This window comes from Choristoneura fumiferana, chromosome 8 (assembly GCF_025370935.1).
Source record: "Choristoneura fumiferana chromosome 8, NRCan_CFum_1, whole genome shotgun sequence".
In the NCBI taxonomy this organism is placed as follows: domain Eukaryota; kingdom Metazoa; phylum Arthropoda; class Insecta; order Lepidoptera; family Tortricidae; genus Choristoneura; species Choristoneura fumiferana.
This window is the reverse complement of record NC_133479.1, coordinates 3,033,349-3,053,381: the sequence shown is the minus strand read 5'-3', so window position 1 is coordinate 3,053,381 and position 20,033 is coordinate 3,033,349. Positions and strand designations below refer to the sequence as shown.

The window sequence follows — 20,033 nt, the reverse complement described above, 5'->3', positions numbered from 1 at the left end:
AATGTTATTATAAATATACAAACAACGTTAAAAGATAAATTATTTTATTTTTCACCGTGTCTTAATATTTATATATACAGCCACACAACTGAAAACGACCGCCAAAATATTTAATACAAAACGTGAAACAAAAATCGACACAATATTAAGAACATTGGCTTATAAACACCTAGTAAACCTAGTTGAATGTCCTGATCATAGAAATGAAAAATCGTAAATCGGTCAATCAACTTTTTAGTATAACTTGTCATAATAATGTCCCCTGGGTCAATTTTTAAAAGTATGACATTATGGGGTATAAGGGGCTGTTTCACCATCCATTGATTAGTGTTAACTCGCGGTTAGGTGTGATGCCGTCTCTATTTGTTTTGTTCGAATAGACGGAGACGGCATCACATTTAACCGTCGGTTAATGCTAATCAATGGATGGTGAAACAGACCATAAATCCACTAAAAGTTAGTTGTTCCAGTTAAGGCAATTCGTTCAAGGTTTATCAGTTATCTCCTAAACATACTAGTAGTATCATTGCAAACATTTTTCTAAGAAAGTGTATCACTGACTGATGTCTCTTGAGTAACAACACTTAAAAGTTGATTGACCCAAATGGATATATTTAACCCTTTCTACTTGAATGATGGATAATACGGGGACAGAAACACGATGACAAACTAAATATAAAAAAATCTCATCCCTCATACAATACTTTTATCAGCTTACCACAAAAAAACTTAACACTTGTTAGACATGCCTAAAGTGACAGTTTGAGCTACATGAACTAAACACGTGTTCAACGGCTGCCTAAGTTTTCATTAACGATACGATACGATGAACGTGTTAAATTTCGATTTTGTATTTGAAAAGGTTAAATATTATTTGACAAATCATTCGATGTCTAGTAGGTTTTTTGTTTATAATAATGATAAAGAATGTGGTAGATTCATAAACACATTACAGTTTCTTATACAGGATGTATATCGTGATTACCTTAAATGAACTACCGATAATTTGACGCAATACTCAAATATAAAAAGAAATAATGAAAGTTAACTGTCTCAAAAACTGTACTTCCTAAATGGTGCGCTTCCTAAAATGCTATTTCAGATGGTATATTTTCTCAGAAGTACACATTTTCAAAACAGCCGTAATTGTAAGTTGATAATGAAAATCCACTGCCTCTGTACACTTATGTGACTAACCATAAGGTCAGCGTAACATATTTATATGATAAAGGCAAACAAAGTCATCTCAAATTCTCATTGTCATAGGTAATCACAATCTACACCCCGTATGAAATATGCGTCACTCTTAAAATTGATATCTGGGCCATTCTACTTTTTAAAGCCTATAAAACGTCCCTTGTACAATTAAACGCATACATAATTTCTTGCTATTTAGGATAATCTTCAAAAATATATTATTTTCTAACTCCGAATGGCATACGTACCTCCGAATCATAACATTTATCAAAATATGTGGTCTAGGAATATAAAAAAAATGGTTACTCAGTGGACATTCTTTTTCAGGAGACATTTGAGCATCAAATGTGACTTTTTGGCATAAAAAAAACCAGAGTAGTAGGGAAATTAATAATAAACATTGATGCCCGGTTGAGAACAAACGTAACACTGCTGGGTAAGTATCTCGAGACATCTGCAATTGATTAAATGTATTTGACGGATAAATGTGATGCCGTCTCTGTTTTGTTGGAATAGACGGAGATGGCATCACATTGGTCCATCAAATAAAATGAATCAATAGGTGAAACAGCCCCTTCTTAGTGTCCTAAAAGATTGTAATTAGTCATTCAGTCAAATTATCAGAAAATATTGGACAGTGGACACATATTTTTTCTTCACATATTAAGCAAAAAATTCTGAAAACACAGCCAGTTACTTTTGCGCGACACTTTTGCCCCACTTCCGAACTTTGACGCGCTTCATCTTTGCCAATTTCTAGTTGATTGAGGTGTCCAAATATTTCTGACTAATTAGAATAATATTTTTACCCCGGAAACTGATGTGATGATGCTCCAACTCCAACCGATTTCGGCCACCAATTTTGTAAATGTATTCACACATTTTCAACTCTATTTTAGACACTAAAAAGTAGAATGGCCTACGTCCCGTAACATCTTGGCTCGCGATATCCGCCCCGACTGCATTATTCGTATCAATCATCCAGCTCCAAGTTCTGCAGCTCTTCGTCGAGCTCGTCGTCGAGGAACAGGTTCTCGTTGATGGGGACTGCGCTGTCGGGCTCCGCGGACGCAGAGTCGCCGTTGGGGAGCTCTTTGGAGAGCTGTTGGAGCCGGTCCGTGGTCGCTTTGGTGCCTGTGTCATCCGCCTGGTAACATTTAAGCGTTTAATAAAAGGAAAAAAAAAACTAATTATTTCATTTTACTTTTAAAGGCGAGACATATTAAAATCGGATGAGTAGTCGAGATGCTACGGTGGAACATACGTAAACACAAACATGCATAGACTGCTAAAATCATTAGTAACATTACTCTTCCTTTTGGCTTTGCCGTAGTCGATTAAAAACAGGTTATTGGGCGTTTTAAAAATAAGTACCCTTTTTTTTAATTTTGGAAAAATATGGTTTTTCCTACTCAGAATCAAGAGCACAATCGATTCCTATCGTTTAAAAAAATGTCCTCATTTTTCATACAAAATTTTATGAGTCAGTTTTGGTCCCGCCCATACTGAGTGTATGAAAAAAACATCGCAAAACTGCCTTTTTTTTTGGGGTCATTTTTTTAAACTATCGGGATCGATTGTGCTTTGGATTCTTAGTAGTAAAAAAAAAAACATTTTTTCCAAAATTTCAAAAAAAAGAAAGGGTAAGTACACTTTTTTTTAAACGCAATTAAAAAAAATCCTATGGCTAAAAATAACTGGTGTGTAAGATTTTGCTAACTTACCTCAGACGCCTCCATAGCGAGCAGATCGAACGTGACCTCTCTATACTCGGTGTTGTCCTGCTCTTCGTCATCATAAGTCCCGATGTCGACGGCCTCGTCATCTTCATCGTCATTGTCGGCCGCCATGGCCGGGTCAAAGGAGAACATCTCGCGGCCCGAGAGGCCGACGGCGCGGCCGGCCTTGAAGTCCGAGCGACGCTGCTCCTCATTGGCGGCCAGGGTTTCCTGAAAAAAAAAAAAAAAAAGGTCTTTAGAATGAGATATTCTTACCTAAATTCGTATGAAAACACTATATAATAGAGCCCACCAAGCCAGAGCTTCTTTATTGTAGCAAGGCAGATTTGACCAAGAATTTTATCCAGAATTTGGCGATGGAGCAATTAAGAAGGCTTACCATACGGTTTCTCATTAAAGCGTGATTTTTAGCTTTAAACTATATTATAACTAGGTTTTTTTTTTGTATGTCTTATAAGGGTCTCCCCACATCTATCAACGCGGAATCGGCAATAGCATCGGCAAAAACTTTATGTTTAGGCAGTTGTCTCACCGCCAGCGAGGAAACGATTGGCTATCGACTATTTTCTCGCTCAGGAAACGAACAAAAGATATAAGATCCTGTGTGAGTAAAAGAAACACATATATTAATAGTTTATTGAATCAGGCGCTACTTTGCGGAGGTCCATATCAATGAACTAAAATAATTTCCTTGCTCACCCGCGAACTTACGATAGCTAAGCTTATGCAAAATATGCGTGTTCATGCAGTTCCTCCACCACCACACTACACTGACGCGTTTCGAACTCAACCAGAGCTCATCTTCGTAAGCTCGCGGGTTATTTTAGTTCATACATATATTAATAGTTGATCGCTGGCTGTTCACACAGTCGGCGAGAACTCGCTCTTACATCTTTTGTCGCAGCGACAAGAGCTATAAAACTCGCTGAGCTAGAGATACTCGCTCAGCGATGTCAGCTTGGCGGCCGCCCCGCACGAGCGAGTCGAGTGGAGCGAGTAATCGCCCGTCGCACTCGAACACTCGCTTACAGCCAGCGACAAAACTACACCCGCTTCTCGCTGCTCACCCACTCGTTTCTAGTTACTCGCTCTACTCGCTTCTCGCTCATCGTCGGCGGTCGGACAAGTGCCTTACGCAACGTCGGCAGGCGCCGGCCGAGGCGATAAGAGCTGAACCATGACTTTTTAGCTCTTATTACGTGGACATAAACGGTTTTCCTATCGGCTTTTGCCGATTCCACGTGGATAGATGTGGGGAGACCCTAACCCTAAAAAAAGCCAAATAAAAGCAACGCACCAGTTTCTCCTTGATCTTCTTCTTCTTCCACGCCAAGAAGGTTTCCAGCGTGATCTTGGTCTGGTTGGGGCCGAGGGCCGCCCTCTCTCTTTCTATCAGGTCCACGAGGGATATCTCAGTCTTCTTCTCATCCAGTTTCTTTTTGTCCCGCTTCAGCACGAAGCCCGGCGGCAGCGCGTGCCTGTATATACAGCGGCTGCCGGACGGGCATTCCCAGAACCAACCGTATTTTGATTTCTCCACGGCTTCCAGGAAATGTTTGCATATCTGTAATAAGTAAACGAAGGTAAATTAATGTCATTTTTAATGACATCTCTTGACTCAACTGGGTTGATAACTTTTTCTTGTACCTTGTTGCCACACTTGTGGGGACACACAAATTCGTGTATTTTCATTTTGCTGTTTTTTTTAGGGTTCCGGAGCCAAAATGGCAAAAACGGAACCCTTATAGTTTTGCCATGTCTGTCTGTCTGTTGCTCAGGGACTATCAATGCCAGAAAGCTGTAATTTTGCGAGGATATATAAGTAAACTATGTCGACAAAATGGTACAATTAAAATTTAAAAAAAAATGCAACATTGCCAGCTCAGCAGGTATAAGCGCTCTTTATCTAATATGTCCAACTCTATTCTATACAGTAGCAACAATACTTACAATATCTGTGGTGGGTTGTTGTTTGCCATCTTCTTCGTGCTTCTTGGCGACAACCTCTTTGAGCTTCTCTTCGTCCCAGTTGTCCATGGTGTCGTCATCACGCATGTCCACGTACAGAGAACGCTTCTCCGCCTGGAGAATGATGGAGAAGTTAATAACTTATTATTATGTATACAACACTTTGTGAGTATGTGAATGCGGGTGAGCATGTGTGAATGTTTTGCTAGATTTAATGTTTACGGGTATGAAGTAAATAAGGTAGAAACTACTTTACAAATAAAATCTTTCAGTATGATTTTAATTTAAATTGTAATAGGGACTATGCTAGCTTATTTTAAGCCGAGTTGTAGAAGAATTTTTTAAATATGTATCTTAAAAAAATATGAAGACATGGACGTTTTAAGTTGTTTATTAGACCAAGAAATTGGACTATGATGGATGTACATCTCTATATGATGTACATATATCTAATCCCATGCTAAATTTCATTTTACTTGAAAGTGAATGTAAACTTCTTTCGCTCGTATCTTCCTGATCTTTCAACAGATATTGATGATTTTTACGTCATCAGTTTTATTCTCCATTTTTGTATCCTTTAAATTATTTAAATGAAAATTTATCTTCCGTGTCTATTCTCTTTTGGTGGATATACTCTTCATTAGCTTTGAAGCACAAATCAGTGCAGTGTGCAATGTGTACAATTAAACTAGTTTGCTACTAATTTAGTTTGGAATTCTGTTTTCTTTTGAAGGAAGGAAGGAAAATGAAGAAAATTTAGAGTCCTGAGCAACATTAACATTCTAGTCATATAGGTTGATTGATAAGAGCTGGCACGGATGGATTAACTGAGTGAATGAAAGTATCTGTGTGATCTATTTGAATACACTTTCGCACAAATATTAATATTGACGACCAGATGGCCTAGTGGTTAGAGAATCTGACTACGAAGCTTGAGGTCCTGGGTTCGATTCCCGTGTTGGGGCAGATATTTGTATGAAAAATACGAATGTTTGTTCTCGGGTCTTGGGTGTTTAATATGTATTTAAGTATGTGTCTATTTATATAATTATATTTATCCGTTGCTTAGTACCCATAACACAAGCTTTGCTAAGCTTACTTTGGCACTAGGTCAATTGGTGTGAATTGTCCCGTGATATTTATTTATTTAAATATGAAAATGTCATGCATCTGTCATTATCCTATAAAAATAATTTATTGAATCAGGCGTTACTTTGCAAAGGTCCATATTAATTAAATTGAAATTGAAACAATTACTTTGCTCACCCGCAACCTTATGATAGCCATGATTATGCAAGAAATGTGTGTTCATGCAGTTCCTTCACCTCCACACTGTAAGAACACACACAAACGACACAAGCCTATCTATCACCACCACCACACTTCACTGATGCGTTTCGAACTCAACCAGAGCTCATCTTCAAAGCAACACAACCGTTCACCATGCTAACAGTGACCAGTGACATTACTATTGTTCAATCCATATCATGCCAGCTCTTGTGAATCGACCTGAGACCTTATTGTCTAACACTTGGAATCACAATCATTTTCAACACTTATTTCTGTCACGCAGCATAACACAAGGGTAGAAAGAGATGGTAAATGCGATCGCAAACGTCAGCGCATTAGACAATATGGCCGCTGCACTGTAGTTATAAAACAACTTAGAGGCTACCTTTCTTTCGATGGTGAGGTCATGGGAGAACTTGCAGCGGTCACCTTTCGTGCACTGACCCTGCTTGAAGAATGCACACACCACTGACTTGGGATCCGTGCCTGGAACACAAAAGGATCATAGAATTAATTCCTCTGCGCTATATAAAGAATACTTCCAGCTTCTTATGTGAAACATTTTATAATCCTAACTAATGTAAATCACAATGTACAATAAATAAACCAATTGCCAATTTTTTATAACCTGTCTTACCTTTTTCAACTTTTTGTGTCTGCACAGGCTTGAACAGTGCTAACATTTCCTTCTGCTCCTTCAACTTCTGTTCTTTTTCCTTCTTCTTATCCTCCATAGGCTTAGCAGGGTGGATGCCACCACTCTTCACCTGTTTCTCCACCTATGATCCAAAGATTTACAATCTTAAGTTTTAAACACTACTACACCTTATTTTCTCCCTTATAATATCAAGAAAATTTTGTATAGTGACATTATATTAACCTTTATTTATTTATGGGACTTTTCTTTTATTTATTGGACTTTTCAAACTCAAGGGAAAGATGGTACTGTATTACACAATAAAATATTATAAGTATTACCTGCTGAATGAACCTCTGTTGTTTTGCTCCCTTTTTGTTCTTTATACCAAATGTTTTATCCTGAAAAAGAAAATTAAATTAAAATATGAAAGTTCCATTCAGCAAGTCATCAAGACAAGAGAGAGCAGTCTGATGAAAACTTTGCTTTATATAAGAAATGGTTGTCTGATAACCACTTTTTTGACTAGGTACCATGCGGGACTCTCATAAACAAGTCAGTAATACAACACTGCTGCCTACGACGTCAAAAACTGGCTTGCTATATTGTGAACCAGCTGTCATGGGCCCACGTCTCCAAAGGCTTCTAGGGCATATCCTTCTGCGGATGTCCAGTCTTCAAGCCATACAACCTTTGTTTACAATTTACAATTTCCACTTAAACTCATTTTATTATATAAATGTAACAACATTAAGGATTACCTCAATAACTTTTTCTTTCTTCTTCTGCTCAGTTTTTTTGCTTGGAGCACCGCCAGCGCTTGCTTTCTTTGGAGGCATGGTTAGGTTATTGATATGAGTCCACCAATCAATCCCAAAGTTACAAATACACAGAATAGCTATCTCATTAAAAATTTTACACGCGTAAGTCACACGCACATGTAACTCGTGGATAAATAAATATAATTGCTCAAAGAATCTTCGCAAAAGTCCGCCTGCAGCCACGAACAATCCACTCCGTGGAAATTTTGACACTTAAATTTTGGGTTGCCACTTAATAATTACCAATGTCAATGGTAGTTTCTTTCCATTTTATTCACGACTTGCGGATTACACTGAGAATAACAGCTAGCTTCTAGTACCGAGATTACGATCATTGAAAATGGATTTAGATTAAAATCCTAGGGTATTTTCATACTATTATTTAGTTCCATGAAAAATATTAATTTAATCAACTAGCTTATTTTCTGAACGTATAAAAATTTCGTTTCCAGTTTAATCTGAAAAAATGTCCCTAATGTGTCAAACTTCATTACTTCAAAAGTCAGTGCAAAACCCGTCAAGAGCAGGCAGATTGCAGAAAGTCAGTGCGAGCGGCGATCTGCATCCCGATTTATTTTTTCCTATTGCGTTCACTGTCTGTGTCGCGCGTGAACGTGAACGTGAAAATGGAGGGTCGTTCGAAGTAGGCCATGGCAGTAGTAAAGCGTACGTTCTGCCAACCGTAGCCTAGCCAGTATTGAATTTCCAATTCAAAACAACCATGGAAATCGTGGACGTCGAAGAATGCCAGCCCGACCCGTCAGCGGCGACGAGAAAAAAAAGTTTATGGGCTAAAATTAACAATAGGACAACGTACGGTTATTTGTTTAATATAGTAATATCTATTCTTCTGTTAACGTGTCTCGTACTGATATTATATTTCTTTAAAGAATATTTAAAGACTATTTTGTATTGGGTCGACGCACAGGACCCGAAGATTATATTTTTGTTGTTTATGGGCTTGTTTTTAATAGTGAGTTTCCCAGTGACTATAGGGTATTTAGTGTTGATAATTACTAGTGGGTATTTATTTGGTATATTAAACGGATTAGGGATAGTGTTAGTGAGTGCAAATTTTGGTGTTGCTGTGGCCCATTTTACGCTGAAAGCGTTGAAGGGCTACCTCCCTTTAGACCGGCTGCTCAAGAATGAGACGGCGAGGGCTCTGCTCAAGGTCATCTCCGGACCACAAGCCTTCAAGATAGTTTTCTTTGCGAGACTAACTCCAATACCCTTTGGACTGCAGAACACTATTTTCGCTGTAAGTACTTTTTATTTTAGTTTTTTAGTACTGGCGGATTAACATGGTCAGCATCTGTACAATGAAAAAAAAACTAAAAGCTCTCAATTTTTGGTTGTGAAAATATTCTAAAATTAAAACTGGATTTTTTAATTCCATACCTGCAATATACAGAATTTCAAACTATATCTAAAAAGTCAGTGTGAATTTACAACAGTGTAAAATAAGGGAGGAATTTATTATACAGTCATTGTAAAAGATAACTTAGCTTTAGTATGCAGACATATTTCTTTAAGGGGCTGTTTCACCATCCATTGTTTAGTGTTAACTGGCGGTTAGGTGTGATGCCGTCTCTATTTGTTTTGTTCGAATAGACAGAGACTGCACATTTAACCGTTGGTTAACGCTATTCAATGGATGTTGAAACAGCCCCAAAGTATTTTTAAAATTGTTACAGCCTTAGTAGTCTGTAGAGAACAACAGTAATGATTTGAAAATGAACAAAAGAGAATCTGAAACGCTTTATATTAAATTATTACAATTAATTTTACTGGCCTAAAATGCTAGTCTAAAATTAAATATTCTGATACTCATATCTCTCTTGATATAAAGTTTGTACCAGATGATATAGCTATCATGCAAGATAACATAATTATTCAACATTTTATGTGGGATTGAAATGAAATATTCTGACTAGCCACTAGGATGACATAGTGCATTTGATTTTGATGAAATGAATCCAATTGGATGACTTTCTCATGCAAGATTTTATGCATTTTTCGACACTGATGAGAACCCTACTGTATGAACCAGCCTTCACTCCAGACCAGTGTTATCCATCATGTTTCATGACAAGATCCTCCTTAGGGGCTGATATGACATTCGAAAATCAAAATGTATCATACCATCCCTCAGTCTCGTATTTAATAATATTTAAGCGTCAGCGTGACGGCAAGATACATAGTTCAAATTTTGCACTTTGTAGTACGGGTTCTGTTTATTTTACTAATTACAAATGGGTCAATCAACTTTTTCTTGTCTTGTCTTGTTTGTTGTTCCGTCCCATGGTCCATGAGACAACAGTGACGGTGTCTTAAAAAAACTATATTACTACTAGTGATTAACGAATATTCGCATATTTTGCATATTCGCATATTTTTGCATATTCGCATTCGCATTCGCTAAATTTCTGTGAATGTTTTGCGAATATGAATATCAGAAAAAAATACAATTATTAGATAGATAGGTTAATAAAATCAAAATACATTAATTTCTTATGTTTTTTATACAAAAAAATAACAACCTCGTAATCACATTATCAGTCTTCAGTTAATCATTTGGTATTATTTATTTATTTACTTTGCGATGCGTTCGTATGAACTGGGTAATTCTCCGAACAAAGTACAAACGGAACGCACTTCGTTCGAACGAGACTGCCATAGACAATTTGGCGCCAAAACGAAAAACTGAATATTTGCATTCGCATTCGCATGCCCAGTCTATCCAACCTCCATTCAACTCCATTGCGCGATTTGCGCGTCGGTACTCTGTGAGAACGTGTCACTGTCTCGTCACCATCGCGGGCGAGAGCTAGGGGCTACAAATAAATAATGTACTCTGTGGCTACTACGAAATTCGAAAATCGAAATGCGTATCGTACCGTCCCTCTCACTCTCCTATTAAACAATATGAGCGTCAGCGGGACGGCGAGATATTCGATTTTGCACTTCGTAATCGTAGTACAGGCCCTGAAGCTAAAAATCCCGGAATGAACGAGAATAATATAAAACTTTATGATTCAAACCCTCATGTAATCCCTAACAGCCTTATTCATAAAAAATCCTTAATTGAGGTTTGATCGATCTGTTACTTAGCAGACTGATTAAAAGCTTGTTAGACGGTTGTCAAGAAGTATGATTCATAAACGGTTGCTAGCAGTCTGCTAGTTGTTGAGCTGCTGATAGACGGATTAGACGCGTTATGTTGGCAATCTTGACAAATCAAAGACAAAAAATGGCCTCATCACTTGATACTTAAATATTAATTAAATTTTCCAGATATTAAATTATACTCGGGACTCTTCAAGCTGTATCAAAATTCATGTAATGTGTGAAAGTTGATGATGCACTTTAGGAGTCCTTTGGTAAATTTTATAACCTTTGTCAGTGCCCAATGTGCCCATTTACGTACAGTGCAGTCCAGACGCGTCAATTTTTGGACCATTTTGACCAGATTGGCATTGAATATATCTTCTAACATTTTAATTCTAACATAATCTCATAATATTTACATTTTGAGGATGGTAGGAGATTAAATTAAACAAAAAATAATGACAGTCTCAAAAATTATACCAGATTAAAGTTTCGTAAAAAATGGACAGCTTTCGCTGGCCAGCCAGTCTAATATAACCGTCAGTTGAACAGTTTAATTTTGTAATGTTTACAAACAAATACATTGAACAGAAATAAACAACATTCCAGGGTAGAACCTTTTCGCGGTGTATTTCACCGTTTATTTCTTTGGCAGCTGTATGGAATGTCACCGTAGCATTTGCAGTCAAAAGGTTCCTCCCTTGTAGGTACTTAATTCAATTTTCCTACAGTACCTGGCAGCCGAGATATTATTACCCCTCAAATTTCTTTAGATGGGTAATAAATGAAATGTCTAGCTCGTAATCCATTCGCGTAAACGTAAATGCCAAGGTCGCCAAATGTCAACATAAACATACCCCATTCTTCCATGGCAACACCGAGGCCCTTCCATAACTACCAACTTACAAATACTAACTTCAAGGCTGCAAAATGCTAAAGGTTGTGTGAATATTTTAAGCTTGTAATCACTTGTTACGTTTATTGTGCTTTCAGCTTCAGCTGGCTCCTATTTTGGGTGAAGGGCGAATTGGATTAAATGAGGGCTATCGTTTTTTGTCTCACTAGATGGCGCACTGTTGCGTGAGGTTTTTAAGTGTGGCTTTCAGAGTCTGTTATTACGGGCGTTAAAACAAAGTTTAGATTAAAATCATATTTAAAACACCTTAAAACCGTACCATGAAAATATCCAGCCACCACAGTGTTGCTTAGTCCCGTTTTGTTCGGAAAAAAGGGAGGACAAAAGTTTCCGAAAGACAAAACTGTCTCAAAACACAGACATTCATTGCCCCGTAACGCATAATTGCCATAATTAATTTCAGGTAATGCAAAATATTCACAAAAAAAAATCTAATTATAAATAAACCCGCGTAGCTCACCCAAAAACTATGAGATTTGACATTTCGGAGACCTCACGCTACACTAGCGCCTCTAGCGGCGAATTCATTCGCGATAGCCCTCACTGGATTTTATATTTTTGGATTAGGTTTTTTTTTTGGATACTTAACGGAACAAATTTTGATGATGGGCTAAGGCTAATAAGACAAATTCAGAGCCATAACTTAAGACATAAGTGGCACATTAGAGTGGCAAAGGAATTCTTAGGTCAGCTACAAGACCAAAACGACTACAATACAATCCCTACTTGTACAGTTAAATCAATATCTGCCACAAAAATGCGTGCATAAATATCTGATAGGAACTCTATTTCTAGGGCTGTTAGGACGTCTCAGATATTTTAGCACACTCCACTGTGTAATATCTAATGCAGGTTTGCAGGTTTGGTTTTAACGGCACACTTGTAATTCATCAAAGTTTCACGGCACACCACTAAAAATACCCAAGTGCAAGTTGGACTAGCGCGTTTCTACGGTACCCTCTGGTTCCGTATAGTATACCCATGTTAGTTATGTATAACATAACGAACAGCGGACGCTTATAATAAGCCTAATAATTAATCGCACACGCTAGCATTGTTTTCGTACTATTTTCTCATTAAAATAGCTATTCATGATTTCAATTCTGCATACACTTCGCGGCAATCGCGGCACACCGGTTGAAAACGTCTGCTGTAGAGGCAGTGTGAGACTGGCGGCTTAATTTGTATTAGTTATCCCTTAGTATTTAATACTTATTTTATTTATCAGTTCATCTCATAAGCACTTAATGGGGTTGACATTATTATGCCTCATTTACACGGTTGACATCGGTCGTAATGACTCTGCAGTGTAGATTATACTGTACTATTACTTATTCTGTGATTATACCCAATTAAGTCTACTAGCGCTGATCTAATTTGCTCAACTTTAATAGCAGGGTTACCGACATACCGTTTTTCTGTTTTAGTTACTTTTCAAGCCTTTTTTTAAGGAAGGCTGTGTAGCGATCCTCCACCTAGTCCACCACCTACATCCACCTAGTCATCAAATAGGGGAACTACTATTACAAATAGCTGGGGCTATCGAAGATTTTAAACTCTTTATACATAAGTACACGCAAGTCTTTATACGTTAGGGATAGTCTCCTAAAATTATCAGATTACTAATTATCAGAAAATAATGGACACGGATTTTATCTTTTGTCAATTAAACAAAAATGATGCAGATTATAGCCATTTCAAATTCCTTGTGACTTCGCACGCCGTGCTCGTGCGTCGCTTTTAGTTCGGCGTGACATCACAGGCGCACGGGCGGGCCACGGGGCTTCTCCTCTCCCGAACTTTAACGTGGTTCGTCTTTGTAATTTTTTGTTTGATTGACACAAGAAAAAATACGCGTCCTATATTTTCGGATAATCTAACTGAAGGACTAAACAGAAAAATATTTTCTTTTACCCCGGAAACTACCCTTTTCCTAAGGTCTAATAAGGTAAATGTATAAAATCAACAGCACAATAAAATAAATCGAGAATTTTATATAGAAGACTAGTTGTTGCCCGCGACTTCGTCCACGTAGAAATATGAGAAATAGTTTACGTCCTATTCTCAGACCTACCGAATATAAACAAAAAAAATATATAAAATCGGTCAACCCATTTCGGAGGAGTTTGGTTACAAACACTGTGGCACGAGAATTTTATATATTAGATTGTAAGAATATTTTGTAGTTTAAAATTCTAATTATTATCTTACAAGTTCTGCGCGGCCAAAGTTTTCTAATAATTTATTTATTTATTTTATTACCTGGCAACCCTATTTAATAATGGTCGGTTGCGCTCCGTCGACGGATGGAGTGATCAAACCATCAAAATAATTGGGCACATCAACAAATTTAAAACCATTACGGTAATGGGGTGGGCACCATCAAATAATGGCACGGTTTATTGAAAGCGTCGTCGGTGTGAAAGAACCGTAAAAATGGATTTAGGCTGCGGTCACGCTCACTCACAGTACAGTGTATGTATGTAAACTGTCAACACACATGAGGGTTTCGTGGCAGGCGAAATATCGCTAGATGGCGTTAGTATTGTAAGGTCCGTTTGAGATTACAGTCTTGCTTGTGATTGGCTCATTTAGTTTTAACCAATCACAAACGGACGCAAATGTCAAAATTGTCAAACGGATCTCACGATACCAACTATGGCAAGCGTTTTCAACCTTTTGGTTTTAATTTTAACGGCACACTTTTCGGTCCTCAAAGTTTCACGGCACACCAGTAAAAAATAGCCAAGTGCGAGTCGGACTGGCGCGTACAGCAGGTTACTACGAAACTCGAAACTCGAAGTTCGTATCGTACCGTCCCTCTCGCGCTTGTATTAAATAGTATAAGTGTCAGAGGGACCGCACGACACGAACTTCGAGTTTCGTAGTAGCTCTGCAGGATTCCACCCGCACCGCCATTCCTTCCGCTCCGTTACCATAACAACCTGACAACGCGAATCGCACACGCCACGCGTCAGTTGTTTTCGTACTATTTTCTCATTAAAATAGCTAAGTATTCATGATTTTAATGAAGCATACACTTCGCGGCAATCGCGGCATACCTGAAAGCAAACGCGGCAGCGACACACTCTTCCACAACCTCTGAACTATAGCATGTCATAGAATAGAAACCCTCATTGCTGATGAGATGACATTGCTAGCATGGTAGACGTAAGCGCGTCGCAAAAGTGTAGTAATTTCTAATAGTGGATGCACTTCTTTTATATTTGCTGATGCGATGCGCATTGAGGGTCATATAAATTGTGGTCTGAGAATTAACACCTGGAGCGCATGGCACCGTATAGTTGGCCTGTCTATACGGCCGAGTTACCTTATTAGCTTATTACTAAATTCTGACTTCACTAGTTGCATCACACACACCACCAAGCACTTATGACCAGAGCAGGCTACATGCACTTTCCTCTCAGCCAAAGTACATGACTACTTTCGTCATAAGCAGGTATCAGAATTTTCTGAAAATTCTGAACTGCCGCAGTGACTTCTCATTTATTGACTTTTAGTTACTTACATATCTATCGATGTACTAAAGTACAAAATAGATTTTTAGAAGCTTAGTATATTTAATTTACGTAAATTGTAATCACAGAAAACTCAAAATTTACGTGTTCGGTAACTTCTTTTTTTTTATTACATGATTCCATAATTACGTAAGTCACTATTCAAATCAAACCATTATATTTAGTTGGCCGTTTGAACAAATTAAACATCAATAACTATTTGACCCCCCCGGCTCGCACCTCTGAGTTTAACGAAATTCATGTGCGGAATTACATTTGAAATTTACCACGAGCTTTGCGGTGAAGGAAAACATCGTGAGGAAACCGCACGAACCTGCGAAGCTATTCAATAGTGCGTGCGAAGTTTCCAATCGCATGGGCCGCGTGGGAAAAGCCCAGTTTGTAACTGATTGAGAATCAAAGCAGTAGATTTAGGCTGGGATGATGATGATATTTGACTCATGTCTTTGTGCTACTTTTCCGTATTCCTGCGGCAGCACCTATTATTTCCGCAACGAACGGTTACTGCCCGCGGTCGCGCTCGTGACATCGCGATGTTTGAGCTGATATACTGTTTGTGGTTGAGTTATATTGACGGCATGGAACCTAATGCCCACAAAACGGAGCCACAGTTCATAACTAACATCATTGAGATATCAATAGTACATTGTGTCTTAAGGGCGGTAAATTTTGACTGATGCTTTAATGAGTCGTGTTCGTAATCTACCGCCCGTGCGATATACAATTATTTTCATCACATTTACGAAAAATTTTATATTTCTGGAAAAAATTAGGCTGAGCTGAGCTCTTGGCTGCGCTTGGCCCTCCGTCCCCGCTAGCATGGCCGCAGCGTGCATTTGCGTGAGGTGCAGCAGCGGCGACATATCATACGGGCGATTGACTCATTTGACGTTACAGTGTCAAGAAATTGGGCCAGTTTTCAATTAGTTCTAAATCTATTAAGGTGCGTAACTACCCTGTCGAATAACCTCATGTAACGAATTTTTGCAAGTGGTAGGACCTTGTGCAAGGTCCGTCGGATTGCTGGCACGCTTGCCGCTTTCCTCCGCTGAGCGAAGCGGATTCGTGCAGAATTCTACATATCACATTACTTGAAATATACATATCGCCTCTACCCTTGAATATGACAATACGGCGTTAATTTCAGTGAGAGTGATCTGACAGGTGGCGACATATCGCTAAATGGCGTTTGAATTGTGACGTACCCCAGTATTTATCAATTTAGTTCTAAATCTATCCCAAACGTGCGCTAACTACCCCGTCGAAATAACTGTCATTAACGAATCTTTACTCTTACTTCAGGCAAAAGTAATTTCATCTACCATGTTGAATTTAATATTCAAGTAATTGGTACATTTTACACATTAAAGGTAATGGATTCACTAATAAATATATACAAGGAACGCCCTAGATATAAAATTGTTTACTTTAAAAGTCACATAATTTAAACCTGAAAGGTCTAGTATCATTTGATGACTTTCTTTATGCGACGCATAACTACGGCATCATTAAAGAGTGCCCTTGACGTTCTGCACGTAGCATTTATTGCTTTCGCGTGAGACATAACGATGTGCTCATGAAGTCATCATGGCTGTGTATAACTCGCAAATCATGGTGGAATCATTAAATTTTGTTGCAACCTACGTTACTGTAGGGAAATGTAGAGGAAAATCATTCAAAGTAGAGGTGGATGGGGTAAGGTGGTCTAGTGACAATCATGAAGAGAACTACACTCAGTTTTAAGTGGATAACGTGTGGAAAGAAGATAGTTAGAGATCATAATATTTCCAGTGGAGTGGTCGGGTAGAAGAGTGCCCGAGTTGAGGTTGTAGAATACAGAAATGTAGACAGGCAACCGATGCAATGGGCCTTGTCAAAGTGGCCGGGGAAAATTGGATCCAAAAGGCACCAGTCTCATGCGATAATTAAATGTCTTGTTAAACTGGTCACGAATAATTTTGGTGCCATAGAGAAGGTTGGAAAGAAGCGTGCATTGGGTAAGGCCTACACTCAGCATTAGGTGGATACTTGCTGAAAAGAAGATAGCACGGACAAAAGACGAAATACAATAATTGACAATGAGCGAGCACTAGCGACACTACAAGGTAACACAAACACTCACTATTATGGCTGTACAATCTAATCAACCGTTAGTATTTCAACATTCGTCTACGTATGAGTGTTGATGTCATTTGTTTCTGCGCGCAGCATTTCGGTCAGTAGTTGCGCCCGTCTTGAAAAACCTGAAGGTTCCTTTCGGAAGCGAAAGGGACGAAACTGAGTCAGATCGTACGCTAATCCGGTTTATTTTAGTTGTTATAATATAAATGAATTGCCGTCTGCTGGGTTATTTGCTGTAGTAAAACCGCCGTTAGCTCGATCCGTGATACCTTAATATTATACTAAGACATTGTTAATAGGTACTGCTGATCGTAACGTGCTTATAGCGGTTTACTTAGTTGCGAGGCGACTCTGTATGCAAATACGCAGTTCTATTATATATTTCGTGGCATCGCAAGTTACACAGAATAGCTATTAATACATGCATACGTTCTATCGTCGCAGTAATTAATTGATAGCCTCAAAATACATACCCACCGAACGGAGCAGTCGCCGTTAAAAGTATTAGTTTCTGCTTCACCGGTTAGTTTTAACTTAGTAATGTCCCTTCTATTGCTGAAGTTTAAACAATTTTCTTTGATATCTCCGAATCATAATCATGTTTTTTTGGGTTGCATTGCACGGAATAGGTAAACAACAATATCTACTCAATAACGGTCACATCTAAGAACTGTACATTCACAAGTACCAATCTTTTTTTCTGCATCTTCCATTACTCTTTGTATTTTTATCTAGCTTCTGTAAATAATAAGAATAATAAATCAGCCGTCTGTATTCTAGATAGGCCGGTTATGCGATATTAGTGCGGGGCAAAGCAGCGTCCCTCAACTTAACCTGTTACTCAACTCCCTACGCTAATGCTGATTTGCAGGGAATCAGTGAGTATGCTTAGTGTATTTTCCCGTTCACAAAATACGTCTCGATCGCGTTCGCGTTAAAATCTCAATTTGTATGGAAACACGGACAGCGCCTCTAGCGGTAAGTTTGCGCAACAACTTTTGTAGCGCGTATCGTAACGAAAACGGGTGACGACGCCGCACCGTGGACATGTGACATGTGGCGGCCCTACGTATCGACGATCGAGCGCACGATTTACGTCTTCAAATAGTAAACGAATGTTTTGTGAAAACGCTACACTAGAGGCACAGATATCTGATTGCGTGCGGCGATTTTACGCAAGTGCACCCATTGTTTGATATTTTTACGCTATGCCTGTATAAGTAAGTAAATTTACTAGTACCTACTGGCGACCTAAGCGCACTGTTTTGCGATGGCCATGGGACATCGTAACTTAACGCCCTAGGGAATCTTTGGTCTAGCACTAGCGCATAGAATTTATAATGATGGTTAGTGTACACACTCAACGTCGACAGTGACTGCTCATTGTCATATTATTATTGACTTGTGAGTGAAAATAGGCTTTGACGTTTTAAGCGCTATAAATGACATTAAACCTTAAGTCGAGTTTAGACGTGCAAGAAAAATCGTGCAAGTTGATAGCGGCGCTCGATTGACCACTAGAAACTCATTGGCTTTACGGCCTCGCAATGTAATGCAACTTGCACGATTTTTCTTGCAAGTCTAAACTCGGCTTTAGGGAGGTAAAAAAATTTCTTGGTCGACTATACCTTCTGCTTTGACAGCCACACATGGCGCCATTCATTTATTACGTAAGACGATTTTTGCCAGTTTTTAACCCCCCTCCCTCCCGTATAATATTTACATATTCCACAAGAATCCAATGAAAACATTCGGTTCATTTAAATTTTTAATATCTTTTGTTTTGTTGGTAGGTACTGATATTTTTTATATTTTGTACAAAGAGATCTTTGACGGCGATTGTACGAGCAGACGAACGTCATTTAATAGCGACATGAAGCCAAAAACAATGCACGTGCGAATATTAAACGCAATACAATTGTTTTTTTTTTTTCGTTTGAACAGCTGCCTTGAAGATGTCACTCGAGGAAAAGTAGACGGTGTCTCATTATTTTACTGATTAAGTATATTTACCATAAATAAGGCTTTTCCTTCCATTCCACCAAATATGTGCGGGGATGCGTTGCTTGGAATGTGCTTGTCAGGTACCAATAGAAACTGGCGTCTTTACCTATGCTATGATGCAGGGTGTGCGTTGCACTCGGGCGCAGCGCAGCGGTCCTACTTAATTTACAATTCTGTTTTGAAGAACACTCGCGCAAAAATTTGTGTCTAGACGCTGAAGATAACCCTGTCGCAGGGAGCCTCTGCTGCCCTATTAAGATTTGTTTTGATAAGTGCGGCAAATGTCGACTGCAACAGGGTTCTCCGACTGTCACGTCCAAACTTGTCAAGATATACATAGAATACATAAGCTTGCGTTGCTGTGCTGTGTTAACATCAAACCCGATTTGACGGCTGGTTTGACATCAGTTAGGTATCGTTACAGTAAATTTGATGCAACTCGCGCTTAGCTGTTGGCATTTTGCCCGTATAAAAATCCAGATTCCATTCGGATATAGGAATAAGCAGCCAATGTGTCATTCCAGACATCCCGGGTTATCCTACTTTTTCTTTGTGGAAAAAGGCCAGCATTCAAATTAAAAATGTCTGATTCTGAATCAGATAGTCTTGTTTTAGCTCTCTGTTTCAGTAATAGTATAAGTTGCTAGGTAGCTACAGACAAGCTCAAAAGTAGCTTTAACCCCTTACTAA

General features: G+C 38.6%; 2 protein-coding genes across 4 annotated transcripts in view; one reads left to right on the top strand and one right to left on the bottom strand.

Annotated features, from left to right (window-relative positions):
- Window positions 1-27: 27 nt before the first annotated feature.
- Window positions 28-7,873, bottom strand: LOC141430143 (zinc finger CCCH domain-containing protein 15 homolog). Its single transcript, XM_074090703.1, has 8 exons — window positions 7,593-7,873; window positions 7,173-7,232; window positions 6,832-6,973; window positions 6,580-6,680; window positions 4,887-5,018; window positions 4,234-4,500; window positions 2,922-3,146; window positions 28-2,344 (listed from the first exon to the last, which is right to left on the bottom strand). Exons 1-8 carry the CDS (start codon window positions 7,668-7,670, stop codon window positions 2,171-2,173), a joined length of 1,179 nt encoding a protein of 392 aa, XP_073946804.1. The 5' UTR covers window positions 7,671-7,873; the 3' UTR covers window positions 28-2,170.
- A 292-nt stretch (window positions 7,874-8,165) lies between these two features.
- LOC141430148 (transmembrane protein 64) overlaps window positions 8,166-20,033 on the top strand; it is a 275,453-nt gene continuing 263,585 nt past the window's right edge. For all 3 annotated transcript variants that reach the window (XR_012451617.1, XR_012451618.1, XM_074090709.1), the window contains exon 1: window positions 8,166-8,913. Coding sequence is in view for 1 of the 3 variants with exons in the window: in XM_074090709.1 (XP_073946810.1) it covers window positions 8,374-8,913 (540 nt within the window). In the remaining 2 variants the exon portion in view is untranslated. The remainder of the gene's footprint in view (window positions 8,914-20,033) is intronic.

Bases quoted from the DNA above. Each gene is read 5' to 3' on its own strand.
- LOC141430143 (XM_074090703.1), bottom strand. From the start codon at position 7,670: ATGCCTCCAAAGAAAGCAAGCGCTGGCGGTGCTCCAAGCAAAAAAACT. The intron at 6,681-6,831 runs GTAAGACAGGTT...TTTGTGTTCCAG, and splicing joins GACACAAAAAGTTGAAAAAG to GCACGGATCCCAAGTCAGTG. The intron at 3,147-4,233 runs GTGCGTTGCTTT...TTTTTTTTTCAG, and splicing joins AGAAGATCAAGGAGAAACTG to GAAACCCTGGCCGCCAATGA.